The sequence below is a fragment of the Pongo pygmaeus genome, chromosome 8, assembly GCF_028885625.2.
Source record: "Pongo pygmaeus isolate AG05252 chromosome 8, NHGRI_mPonPyg2-v2.0_pri, whole genome shotgun sequence".
Lineage (NCBI taxonomy): Eukaryota > Metazoa > Chordata > Mammalia > Primates > Hominidae > Pongo > Pongo pygmaeus.
In genome coordinates, this window is record NC_072381.2 from 96,001,821 (window position 1) to 96,015,654 (window position 13,834).

Consider the following 13,834-nt stretch of genomic DNA (forward strand, 5'->3'; position numbering starts at 1 on the left):
CATGATATATAAAATGGTAGAATCAATTTAAAGAAAAATAACCTAAATTGTTAGCTAAATGGAGCTACAATGTGTTTTTCTTCTTGAAAATATTCCCTTTTCTATTATTTGCTTTATTTAGTAATTATAAATCCTGGTCAAGCAAAAAATATATACAGCAGAACATTGCAGAACATTGCAGAACATTTTAAGGACCAGCAAACCACAAACAGCAGTGTTTTCAAGAAGAAAAAAAGGAAAATCTCAGTTTCATGCTAGACCATCCTTTGAGGCACTGTCATTTTAAGTGTGGAGGCATCAATTATTTCCCCTAGGCTGAAAGGTCTACACACATAAAGGTTCTGTAGATCCACTAAGAAAATAAGCAACCATTTCTCTGTATCATTAAACATCACAGGATACTAGTCCTGAAACACCGGCAAAATTCTGAGTGTGAATATTAAGGTCTCATATTTCAGTTTCAAGTGAAATAGAGTTGTTTTAGGCCAAAGAGGATTGAGACGATACTTGAAGTTGTCAACTGCATAATATTTCAAGGGTCAAAGACTAGCTCCATTTCAAGAGCCTGTAGCCTTACAGTCTGAAGAAACCCTGTGGGTCTCCGAGTTCAATATGACACCCAAAGCAGGAATTTTTCCCCTAGCATCCCCGACAGATGGTCAGCCTGGAGTAAGTTTCACTTACTCCAGTGGGGGAGTTCTCAAGAGAAGGTTCCCAAGGGCTATGATGAAAGGCTAGAACCAGCCATTCAGATCTGGAGTGAGGCTCCAGTCAGTAAGCTCGCAAGATACAGACAGCATTACCAAACATTAAAACCAGACTTCCACAAGCAAGAATGCGATTCTGAACTGACCATCATAAGGATGCAATGTCTAAGACATGCAGACCCCAATTCTAGAACCATCCAAGATTCTTTCACTAGCCTAGGGAGTAGCTCCCACAATGGGGGAAGCAAGGTGGCTTTTCTCCGACTGATTTTTTTTTTTTTTTTTAATGACTCTTCAAGGCTCACAGCAAGGCTTAATCAAGTCAGAGAGCATCAAATCCCTTCCTTCCAAAAACCAAGGCAAGGGACCCCCTGGTGGAAATGCTAAGGCTTAAAATACTCTTAACTTTGGTCTTAAATTCGTCACTACAGTAAACCAGAACATTTCGGGTTTTTCTTTTAAAGATGTACATAGGCTATGCCGTAACCGAAGTTTGGTTGGTGTAGGGTGGATTGGGGGGGGGGGGGCGGGGAGCGGTGTTTTAAGCGCAGCCCTTCATCCCGCCTTGAAGTCTGGCTTGATCCTCCCAGGAAAGGCGAGCGCGCGGGGCTGAGCTGCCAGCCGGTCCCCAGCCGGAGCCTGGGACGGGGCGGTCCGGCCCTTACCTATCAATGCTGATCACGCACAGGGTCATGATCGAGGCGGTGCAGCACATGACGTCCATGGCGATGAAGACATTACAGAAAAAGTGGCCAAAGATCCACTTGCCCCCGATGAGGTCGGTGACGCTGACGAAGGGCATGACCGCCACAGCCACCGAGAGGTCAGCCAGCGCCAGGGACACGATCAGGTAGTTGGAGGGCTGGCGGAGCTTCTTGACGAAGCACACGGAGATCACCACCAGGCAGTTGCCCGCGATCGTCAGCAGCGTGATGAGCGTCAGGATGGAGCCGATCACAACTTTCTCGGCTCTGCCGTAGTTGATCTGCTCCCCACAGCCTGAGGCATTGTCCGGGGGCGCGTCCCAGGTGGGCGCCGGGCTGGCTGTCACCTCGATTAGCAGGTGCGGCGCCCAGGAGCCCGCGACCGGGTCGGCGCCACCGTCGGGGCTCAGGTCGGGCAGCCCGCGCCCCACTTCTGGCAGAAGGAAAGAGCGGAGGTGACCGTAGAGGTCCGGGCGGCCGCTGCTGTTAACGTCCATCATCGCGCCGCCGTGTGCCGCTGCCCATGGAGCCGGCGCCCCGGCCACGCGCTCCGGCTGCCGGCCCCGGGGCTTCACCTCGTCGGTTCCGCTCCGCCCGGCCCAGCCATGGGGCCCGCGCCGACCGCTGGGTGGCGCCTGGCTCTGTCTCGGAGCCCCGCACTCCCCGGACCCCCGGCCGCTGCGGGTAACGCGGCAGTGCGGCCTCACGAGGACTCCCTGCGGGAGGCGCCTCGGCCCCCGACGGACGCCTGGGACGCGCGGAGTCGAGGGAGCTCGGGCCAGGCTCCGCCGGCAGCTCCACAGTTCTCAACAGCAGCTCGGCTGGGCCGAGAGCGCCCGGGCGGCAGCGGCAGCGGCAGCGGCAGAAGTTGCGGAGTGCGCCCCGCCCCTCGCGCCCGCCGCCGCCGCCGCCTCTCCCCTGCGGCAACCGTGCCGCGTCCCCGCCGCCGCTGCCGCCGCCGCCTCCGGCCGCTGCCCGCTCACTCGCGCTCCTGGGACGGGATACCCGGGCTGGGCAGGGACCGCCGCCTCTCCCGCGCCTCCCTACTGTGAGGGGGCGGCGCTGCACGCGCCTCCCGGGATCCCGGGTCCCTTCGCCAGGGAAGCTGTCCTTGCCGCATGATAGATACTCAGAACCCCTCCAGTGGACCCCAGCCTCCGCACAGTAGTCAGCCACAGTTCAGTGGGGACATTTTTCTTTTGTTAAGAGGCCTAATGAGCCAGCGGATGTTCGGGTTCATTGCGAAATGAAGAACCTAGAGGGGGATTTTATTTTTCTTAATTAAACAACAACAAAAAAACCTCTCTGAGCACTACACTAAGCAACAAATAGGTACTTCCGTTTTCTATTTTGAACTCTTATGGGAAGAAGCGAAGACAGAAAAGAAGCCGAATGGGGTGAGGGTGGGAGCTCTGAGAAGAGGAAGAAAGAAAAAAAGGAGGGAGGGGGATTCCTTAAGCCCCTGGCACCTAGGAGATGAGGATGCTCTGGGGACAAGGCCTCCAAGGGGGTTACACCCATTTGGACTAATCCTTCCTGGATGTCTAGAAACAGTCCTCTCCGCTCTGAAAATAGACCCTGATTGCCTTTATATTTAGACTTCAAAGCCTAATATATTGAAAAGAGAGTTAATTTTCCCGTAGCATTCTGGAAGTCTTACACATAAGCAAAGAAATGACCGGTTATACTCTTCTATAAAGGAATCCTGGAGGTGTATGTTGATTTAATACCTATTGGCTAAAATTCCCTTGGTATCCAAACCCTGTCAGAGCGGCTGATTTTTATTATTTGTGAGACTTGCTTCATTCCATTTTGTTTGAAGTTTTCATTGGAAGCCAGCAGTGATTTCTTTAGTTTAAGACTCTAAAAATAATCAAATCTGTTTTCTTGTTAGGCCCTAGCGGATTATAAATAAGAAGAAAAGGAATAAAAACCTCAAAGTATATTAATCAGAGTGCTGAATAGTACTTTCATTCTTCAAGGTGGGTATTAGCCCTGTTTTTCCAGATAAAGAAGTTTGTTAGCTCTTGCAATCAGCTGGTAAGGAATAGTTATGTTTCAAACCCAAGTTTATCTGATTACTATGCCCATATTCTTCCCTGTACACATTCAAAAAAAAGTTTTAATGAAAAAAAAAAAAAGCCCTAATAGTGGGCCAGTGTTCACAGCTCTTTCGCTGTGATCAACATTTCAGAGGCCCCTCTCTGCCTAGGATAAGCAAACCAATCCAATGAGTCAGAGGAAGAATGGAATATAATACCTAGGCCACAAACCAATATTATCTAACAGTTAAGATGGATGAGGAAATTTCTTCAACCTTACTTATGTTAGTTATTCTCTGTTTCGCTTTTCTTGGTTTCAGTTATCTGTGGTGAACCATGGTCCGAAAATATTAAATGGAAAATTTCAGAAATAAACAGTGTGTAAGTTGTCAATTGCACACTATTCTGAGTAGCGTGATGAAATCTCTATCTTACCCAGGATATGAATCATCCCTTGTCCAACATATCCACACTGTATATGCCACCCACCATTAGTCACTTAGTAGCCCTCTCTCTTATCAGATCGAAAAAAACATAGTATATATACGATTGGGCATCCACTGGGGATCTTGGGAGATATCCCCTGAGGAAATCTCAGACAAAAGACAAATAGTTTGTTGCTGGAATGCATCTAAGAAACCATTTGTTCACCCTTCAGTGCAGAGGAGGAAATAGAGGCTGGGAGAAATTTTATAACTTATCCAAGATCATATGTGACTGCATTGAAATGTCTCCATTTTTTATTTTGAGGTTTGGAATTATCTTAAGGTCTTTTAAAAATTGCTTCATGTAGTATATTCCCCAAGATACTTTAGACTTTTTTTTCATTTTAACTTTTCAACTCATTTTAACTTACTTTGACTTTTGTATTCTTCCCCTTGAATATCCTCAATCAGTTCAGCTTATATATTCTGTCTTGGCTCTGTCAAATAATATTCCACAGTAATTACACACAGATTTTGAAAATTAATCACTTTATTTGTATTTAAACCTCTAGTCAACATGATTTACCACCTACACTCTTACCAGCTCGCACGTAGCCCATTTATATTTCACAACAGCTTCTAGTTTTTGCTTTTGTCTTGTTTCAGTCCCTTTGGGATGCCATAACAAAAATATCATAGCCTGGGTGGCTTAACAACAAACATTTACCAAGATCAAGGCAACACTAAATTCAGCGTCTGGTGAGGGACAATTTCCTGGCTTATAGACAGCCGTCTTGCTGTGTCCTCACCTGGCAAAGGGGGTAAGAGAGCTCTCTGGGTCTCTTTTTTTTTTTTTGAGACAGGGTCTTGCTCTGTCACCCAGGCTGGAGTGCAGTGGCGCGATCTTGGCTCACTGCAACCTCCACCTCCCAGGTTCAAGCGATTCTCCTGCCTCAGCTTCCCAAGTAGCTGGGATTACAGGCACATGCCATCACACCTGCCTAATTTTTGTATTGTTTTTAGTAGGGACCAGGTTTCACCATGTTGGCCAGGCTGGCCTCAAACTCTTGACCTCAAGTGATCCACCTGCCTCAGCCTCCCAAAGTGCTGGAATTACAGGCGTGAGCCACCACGCCTGGCCTGGGGTCCCTTTTATGAGGGTACTAATCCCATTCAGGAGGGTTCTGCCCTCATGACTTAGTCATCTCCTGAATCATCTCCCCTCTCCCATCTGACAAAGGCCTAATGTTCAGAATCTATAACTTAAATGAAGGAACAAGCAAGAAACAAATAACCCCATTAAAAAGTTGGCAAAGGACATGAACAGACACTTCTCAACAGAAGACATACAGGTGGCCAGCAAACATGAAAAAATGCTCATCATCCCTAACCGTCAGAGAAAATGCAAATCAAAGCCACAATGAGATGCTCTCTCACACCTAATGCCATCACAATGGGAAGCAGGATTTCAACACACCAATTTTTCGGAGGAAACAAGTGTTTATTCCATAACAACTTTTAAATTGTGTGACATATAAATACAGCAAATAATCATTAAAATACTATTTTTTAAATTACTTCCTCCTTCATTGTCAATATAGCATCAAGTCCAAGCTCCCTTTTTTATAGAACGGTCACCTCTATTATATTATCCCTAGTGATGGCTGAGTGTATTTCCTAAGAGTTGCTAGGTTTTTAATTTATAAGCTGTCACAATGCATAAACATAGTTATTGAAAATCTCGGCTTCTGCAGCATTACTTTGCTTATGTTGAGTTTAAATTTCATCTATCGCTGTGTTATTCCAAAATCCTGACAGAGCAATCTGGAATTCTTTCAGTTTCCCTTTAACCTTCACTAACAAATAATTGTGTCCTCATAAAAATGCCAAAATCTAGTGTATACTTTTCCACAATTTTCTCACAAAGAAATGCTAAAGATATAGCTTCACAAAATATTCATAAAATATCTAAATATTCATCTAAATTTGTTGTTTGTTCTGCCCTTAGTTTTCTGGTGTTTAAAAGCCATATCAAGGTGTTGCTTCCTTCTTCCCTCCTGCTGCCTGCCCACTCTTCGACAGTTATACCAGAGACAGTAAGTAAAGTGTTGGCATCTAAATCAAATCGTGTCTTTAGTTTTTATCCCTTTTATTCCTTGCATTTAAAAAATTACTGCATTTAGAAGTACTAATTCATATCTAGACTTTCATTGCCTACAATAGCATTCTCATAAAATTGTCAGTGAGGGCACCTGAGAATACAGCTTTCTGAGGTTTCCAGCTGGCAATCTCCTGCTCTAAGATCTGCTCTGGGGGAGTGCAGAAGAGCTGTCGAGTCCTACAGCATAGTTACTGTCTTTTTATCAGCCCTTCTTCCCTCTAGGTACTCATCTAGCTCATCTAAATGCGTATGCGTAATCCCATCTATGAAAACCCACACATATCCCTCCATAGGACATAAGCTTAGGATAGTTTGTTTTCCAATAAACCATCATACCCTGACAACCTAGATGTACTTTAAGAAGCACAAATAAAGCTTCCTAAGCCATAGGGTTCATTGGCAACTCACTAGTCAGTCAAGCATGCTGATATCATGTCTACTGGGGGTCTGATGGCCTCCCATGCCCACTGCAGTGGACTTCCACAGGGCTACTCTTTCATTTCTCCAAATTTTTCAGTCTCTCACATTTGTACCCCATTTCCTCACTCAACTAAACTAATTATCTGGGTGTCCCTTGCCCCCAGAATTGGGTGAGAAAAGACTAGGAAAACCAGAATGCTTAGACAGTGTAGTACTAAGAATATTGTATATAAATATCCAGATACTACCCTGTGGCCGTTATTGGGTCTACAGATCGCTAATACGGAGAACACACATGCTAGAGACAGGGACTCAAATCCATCAACACAGACATTTTTGAGGCCCAATTAGGATAAAAGCAGTTAGTCTGGGACACCTGAATGTCTCCTTCTCAGTGACAGCACCCCTCGCCATAGTTAATTTCATTCTTTCTAGGCTTTTAAAGCACTTTTAAATTATCTTTCTTATAGTACTTACTGTTGCATTATGCTTCATATTTCCATGACTGTCTTCGCCATTAGACTGTGAACTTATCAAAGGTAGGGATATTTCCTTACTCCTGCCATATACTAAGTGTTCAATAAACATTAGTCAGTTGAACTGAGTGTAGAATAATGCCTATAACCGAGAATCATTCAGGTTTTAAAGTAATTCTTCAGCCTAAAAGTGAATTGTGAGTTTTGTTTTAATTTAGACATACTAAAAATAAGTACATTTTTTCTTTGATTCTTTCCATTTAGAAAATTTTCATTCTCTTTACAAAATAAATGTAACCTTTAAAAAGTTTCCTCCAAACAAGATAAATGAAAAATTAGACAACAGCTACATCCAAGAGCCCTTATTTATTTTATTAATCACTCAATTTTTCTTAACCACGACTGTTTTCGAAATGTATGTGGTGCATGCATACCCCCTAGTGGGGAATCTATTCAGCAGTGCAAATTCCACAGAGACAACTTTCATGGAAAGTTTTTATCAATGAACACATTTGACACTGTCAGCTCCCAATCCTTCCTGAAAGATTTCTAATGAGAAGAAAATTTAAATTCCTCCATTAAAAAATAGATTAAAGTAGCAATCATTCATTGAGTCAACATTAATTAATGAGTGTCTAATGCAAACCAGATATTGTTTTAGGAGCTCTGTTTTAAAAGGACACATTAAGTTTAAGATACTATTGGATTATTCAAGTGGAGATGTCAGCTATGCAGATACAATTTCAGAGGAAAATCTCCCAAGAGGAAAAGTAATTACAGAAGAGTCCTGAGGATTTAACCGTGGGATGCACCAACATCCTGAGATCTTGGAGAGGAAAAGAAACCAACAAAGACTGAGAATGAGGGGGCAGTCAGGCAGGAGAAGAACCAAGAGAAATTGGATATTTAAAGTCAAGGGAAGAAAATGTTTCAAGGGGGTAGAAATTGACTGAGTTAAGTGCAAAGTAAGGCAAGAACTGTTTCAGTGCAATGGTAGGGGTAAAACAGATTGGAATGGATTCGAGAGATCAAGAGAGAACATGGCAATTCAGAAGGTGGATAACTTTTGGAGTAGTTTTACTCAAAAGAGCAACCAGTAATTGGGGCAAAATCTAGAGAGATTTGTGGTATTTCAAGATAATCAAAATAGAAGTAAGGCTTTCATTGAAGAAGTGATAGGATACATCTTATTCTACAGTTTCTTTAGAATTTTATGAATCCTTCTATATTCAACAAAATGATATCTTAAAGTAAAATTACCATCACAGTCATATCCCATTTCTAGGAAAAACTATGCCTAATCCATTATTTTATTTTATTTGTTGCGACTTTTTTTCTCAAGATGGAGTCTCGCTCTATCGCCCAGGCTGGAGTGCAGTGGCGCGATCTTGGCTCACTGAAACTCTTCCTCACGGGCTCAAGCACTTCTCCCTGCCTCAGCCTCCCAAGATGCTGGGATTACAGGCTCCTGCCACCGCACCTGGCTAATTTTTGTATTTTTAAGTAGAGATGGGATTTCGCCATGTTGACCAGGCTGGTCTTGAACCACTGACCTCAGGTGATCCACCTGCCTTGACCTCCCAAAGTGTTGCAATTACAAGTGTGAGCCACTGCACCCAGCCTGATCCATTCTTTTAGTCATTCAATAAGCATGCCCTAGCTACATATTAATAGGCACTGTGCTAAGTGCCTTATTTATTGACATAAATAAGGCAGGTTCTCTGCTCTGCAGATGTTCATTGGTAGAAGAGACAGACGAGTAAATAATTACAATACAATGTGAAAGTCTCCTAATATAGGTATGAACCAAAGGTATGAGAGCCCAGAGGAAAGAGGTATTATCCCTGCTTGGAAAGACCAAAAAATTCACAGAGCTAACATATCAGCTCGAGTAGAAAGTTCATTAGAAGACTGAGGAAAGGAGAATGCAATGCTGACAGGGTCCATAAACACGTGGAAGACTTGCCATAGCTGTGGAAAATGGCAAGGGTGGACCAAGAAACCTGTGTGCCATGCAAGGTAGGTATGAGTTTTACTCTGCGCAAGAAGGGTCACATTATTTTTCTAAAATAAGTTGTCAGTCGACACTAATTGTTCAATAACACATTTAAATGTTTTTTCAAATACTTAAAAATCTAAAAATGATTCTTAGCTTGCGAGGCATACAAAAACAGGTGGCAGACCAGATTTCACCCATGGACCATAGTTTGCTAATCTCCAATTTAGACTACCTACTGGCAAGATATTTGTAAAATTCTAGTGTTCCAATATTATCATTTTAAGTTCTCAATACAATGCACTGCTGTTCAAAAACTTCCTTTTGTAATTTTTATTCACACTAGCAGTAGCAATTGAAAAAGGCAAATTAAGCAATATTATCATCAAGTCTAAGGGTTTAAATCAGAGTGTCTTTTTTGGATCATAGTCTTCGACTTCACAATTTGGTGCTGCAATAAAGGGCTAGTCCATAATTTTCATATCTGGAAACCAGTTTCAGTGCAAAAAATGGGCTAGATCATTCCTACCCAGATGAGTTTCCCAAAGATATAATTTTGTTATATATGAATAAATCTGTTTATATGATTTTTTTTAAGAGGCAGGGGTTATATCATCAACCACAAGAACTAAATCTTTGATTCAGCCATCACTGGTGAGCCAAGATGGATATTTTAACCTTGATGACATTAATAAGTAAATTTCTTTGAGCAGCTCAAAATTGAGTTCTCAACATCCACTATAGCTATTTGGAGCATGAACTGTGTGGGCCATGGTTAATGCCTTAGCTATTATTTGTATGGCTTTTAAATTTAGAGCTCAAAGTGGTTTCTTGTTAATGGTACAATAAATTGGCTTAAATTCTGTGTCTTGACAAAATCTTGTCACATCGTGCTTATATTTCATAAGTCTGATGGTAACACTGACCCCTACTGGAGTCCCATCTGTAGCCATGGTTACCAATTCTGAAAAGTCTACTTTAAAATTCTAAAAAAAAAAAAAAAAAAAACCTCTTCTCCATACACAAAAATAAGCTACTTCCTAATGTGCCTTTTTGAAGCACCATTTCCAAAAAAAAATTTTTAGTCATTTCAAAATACTCTCCAACACAAATAGCTTTTAGGTTTCTATACACTTATCAGCTGCAATGAAAAAATGCCAGAAATAACTTAGGTTTTTTCATATAACTTGTCTTGCAAGCTCTAAGCCATATTTACAACATACGGAGCAGTAAAAGCTACAGATATTACATTTGTAAATGTTAGTTTCTGTTTAGGACTTGTGCTTTCTTTTGCCTCCAATAAACTTTCTTTTTAAACTTGCCTTTGATACAAAGTTTTTGTTGCCTGAGCAATTTTTTTTTTCACTTAATATGTAAGCATTTCTAGACAGCATCACTGTGAAAGTTAATTTTATATTTCAACTTGACTGGGCCATGGGGTGCACAGATATTTGGTCAAACATTATTCTGGGTGTGTCTGTGAGCATGTTTCTGGAGGAGATTGACATTTGAATAGGTAGACTGAGAAAAGCAGATTGCCCTCCCTAATGTGGGTGGGCCTCATCCAATCAGTTGAAGGCCTGAACAGAAAGCTGACTGTCCCCTGAGAAAGGGAAGATTCCTTTTGCCTGACTGCCTTTGATCTGGAACATCAGCTTTTCCCTGCCTTTGGACTCAAATTGAAATGTCAGCTCTTTCTTGAGCCAGCCTACCTGGAACTACACCATCAGCAATCCTGGTTCTCGGGCCTTTAGACTCAGACCAGAACTACACCATCAGCTGCCCTGGATCTCCAGCTTGCTGACTGCAGATCTTAGGACTTGTCAGCCTCCATAATCACTTGAGCTAATTCTTTAAAATAAATCTCTCTCTCTTGCTGTCACCCTACACACATACACAAACACACGTTGATTCTTTTTCTGTGGAGAATCCTAATACCATCATTTATTCTATTTGATTTTTAAAATCTTGTTGAAATTTCAGTCCTCTTCTTTACATTTAAGTCTATCATCATGCATCTTTTCCCTATACCAGTCATAATTCTTCCTTTGATTTCTTTCATAATGGCTCCTTAAATTGTATTTTTTTTTAAAAAATCAGGCACACTTTGCATCTTAAAGAGGTAGGACTACTCTTTATTTTCACAATCGAGCATGTTCTTATGCAAATTTTTGTAAATACAAGCCTACATCTGTCTCACTTTCCAATTTTTAATAGAAACATGGGTGTAAAAAAATTTCACTTTCATTTACCTGCACTTCAAAAGAAAACTAATATTGTAAGCAGGGGCAGATTACCCCAGCACAGAAAGTGGACACATTTTTATGATATCAGGTCAGTAACAAGAGTTTCTGGGGGAAGGTAAGAAGATGAGGAAGGAATTACTGTGAGCTTTGAGCAGCTCCCTGGACTGGTGATGTCCTATGGAGTGCCACTAGAGTTCTAGGTTTAGCAATTAACCCCTGTGGTCTGCTTTATGAGGGCTTCTGGGAAAGGCTGGGCAGATGGTTCACTGCACAAACTTCCAGATATGTGATGAATAGGGCAAGTGTAATGTCAGCCTGGAGTTAAGGCATCTTCTTTTAGTCTCCCCAAGAACCCAAGTCCCTATGATGGGACACTGAGGATGGTTCTGTTTCAGTTGCTGGTGTATCATACTAGTGCACCATGTGCACAGTTCAGTGAATTTCTGGCCAGGTGATTAAATAATACATCCAACAGTGCTACAATTCTGTTGATGTGGGAACAAAGTCAAACAAGAGGCCATGAGTTCATTTATTCAATCAGTTACTTTTGGCTGAGTACCACCTACTTTGTGCCAGCTCTGGATATAACCTCAACACTCTAGATCTCTGCCTCATGTATGTTCCTCTTCCACTTCATCTGCCAAAATTTAATTCAAGCATTACTCCCTCAAGGAAACTGCCCTTTTTCCTCTTCAGATCTCCCAAACTTCCACCCTCAATCTGGGAGACAAATCTCTGCTTTGTGCTCCCAATACATCTGGCTAAATCATTTTATAATATGGTTTTCTTGCCTGGCTCCCCCTCAGCCTTAAGCTGCAAGAGGACAGGGGTTGGGTGGAGCATTTTTCAGCTCACTCAGGAGGGGTGAATGGAATAAAAGTAGGATAAGGCCAAAGACTAATCAAGCACACACCCAAGCCCACACACAGCCCAAAAAAGAGAGCTCTTCTGGGAGGATGAGAAGGGCCCAATGATTGCATTGGATGTAAAAAAACATCCTCTTTTTCTAGGCTTCCCGCAGAAGAAGAAATGACTCAAGAGCCATCCTGTCTGAGCCCAGGACTTCTCCTTGATATAATGGGAATAACAATATCTCTCTCATTGGCTATTGTAAGGATCAAATCAGGTAACTGACGTAAAATGCTTATCATAATTATAGAGTGTTTTTTTTTTTTTTGAGACGGAGTTTCACTCTTGTTGCCCAGGCTGTAGTGCAATGGTGCAATCTCTGCTCACTGCAACCTCTGCCTCCCGGGTTCAAGAAATTCTACTGCCTCAGCCTCCCAAGTAGCTGGGATTTTTAAGAGACAGGTCTCATTCTGTCACCCACACCAGGGTGCAGTGGTGCAATCCATAGCTCATTGTATAATAACATGGAACTCCTGGGCTCAAGGGATCCTCCCACCTCAGCCTCCCCAGTAATTCAGACTACAGGTGTGTGCCACCACTTCTGACTACCATCACTTCTGCCCACGCTAGTCTTGAATTGGCTTCAAGCGATTCTCCTGCCTCAGCCTCCCAAAGTGCTGGGATTACAGGTGTGAGCCACTGCTCTCAGTCTTATACAGTACTATTATCTTCCAATCAGAAATTTCTATGGTCTTCTTCAAGGTGCAGATACGTGTTGCCACAGCCATCCCTTCAGGCCAACTTCTGATCCCTCTTCCCTGTTCATCTCCCCTATTCTGTCTTGTCTTTTTCTTCTTCCCACTTCTCTCTCCCCTCTTCCACTTCTTTCCTTTCCTTCCTTCTCCCTTCCTACTTCTCCTTTCCTCCACTCTCCTTCTCTCTTCTCCGGTCTCCCTTCTCTTCTTTTCTCTTCTTCTCCTCTTCCCTCCCCTACAACTCTGGTCTCTGCTTGCTTTGCTCAGAAAGCAGTACACTAGGCAAGAACTGAAACAAATTGCCTCCATCCACATGTAGTTCTACCACTACTAATGCCTTAGTTTTCTCAGATATAAAAAATGGATATTGATTTAAAAACAAAATAACAAAAAGTAAAAAACAGTACTTCTGCAAGTCTAGATCTGAAAACAGTAATAAAACAAAAATAAAAAACAGCATTTAACACATGGCTGCTTTGAAAATAAGATACATACATAAGTACTTAGCAACTTTGCTGGCCCTCAGTGTAGTGCTAAATACTGATTGTTATCTATTCCTATTCTTTCTTACCTTTTCTCTTCCTCTTCACCCAGGCTTAAGGTGCAGAGAAGAAAAGAAGTTTATATGGTACAGTCCACAGCAAAAGTTCTGTGACTTTCAAAGAAGCCCACTTTAGTCTCATACTAGCATCAGATAATTAAACAGTCTCCTAGCCAGAGCAATTAGGCAAGAAAAAGAAATAAAAGACATCCAAATTGGAAAGGAGGAACTCAAATCATTACTGTTTGCAGACAACATGATCTTATACATGGAAAACCCTAAAGGCTCCACCAAAAAACTCCACCATTTAAAACTAGCAAATTCAGTGAAGTTGCAGGATACAAAATTGACATACAAAAAATCAGTAGCATTCTGTATGCTAATAGGGAACTATCTAAAAAAATCAAGAAAACAATTCCATTTATGATAGCTGAAAAAAAGATACCTAGGAATAAACTTAACCAAGAAGGTGAAAGATCTCTACAATAAAAACTATAAAATATTAAGGAAAT

The 13,834-nt window shown here is 42.1% G+C and overlaps 1 protein-coding gene and 1 long non-coding RNA gene across 2 annotated transcripts in view; one reads left to right on the plus strand and one right to left on the minus strand.

Moving 5' to 3' along the window:
- The window catches only part of HTR7 (5-hydroxytryptamine receptor 7), a 119,276-nt gene extending 116,977 nt beyond the window's left edge, over window positions 1-2,299 (minus strand). The window contains exon 1 of the mRNA XM_054435888.2: window positions 1,373-2,299. Within this exon, the coding sequence (XP_054291863.1) occupies window positions 1,373-1,911 (539 nt within the window). The 5' untranslated portion in view covers window positions 1,912-2,299. The remainder of the gene's footprint in view (window positions 1-1,372) is intronic.
- On the plus strand, window positions 1,275-13,541 carry LOC134740173 (uncharacterized). The gene is made up of 5 exons (XR_010127448.1): window positions 1,275-1,557; window positions 3,306-3,393; window positions 5,887-5,974; window positions 12,188-12,303; window positions 13,376-13,541. It is a non-coding gene; the product is annotated as an uncharacterized LOC134740173 (long non-coding RNA).
- Window positions 13,542-13,834: the final 293 nt, after the last annotated feature.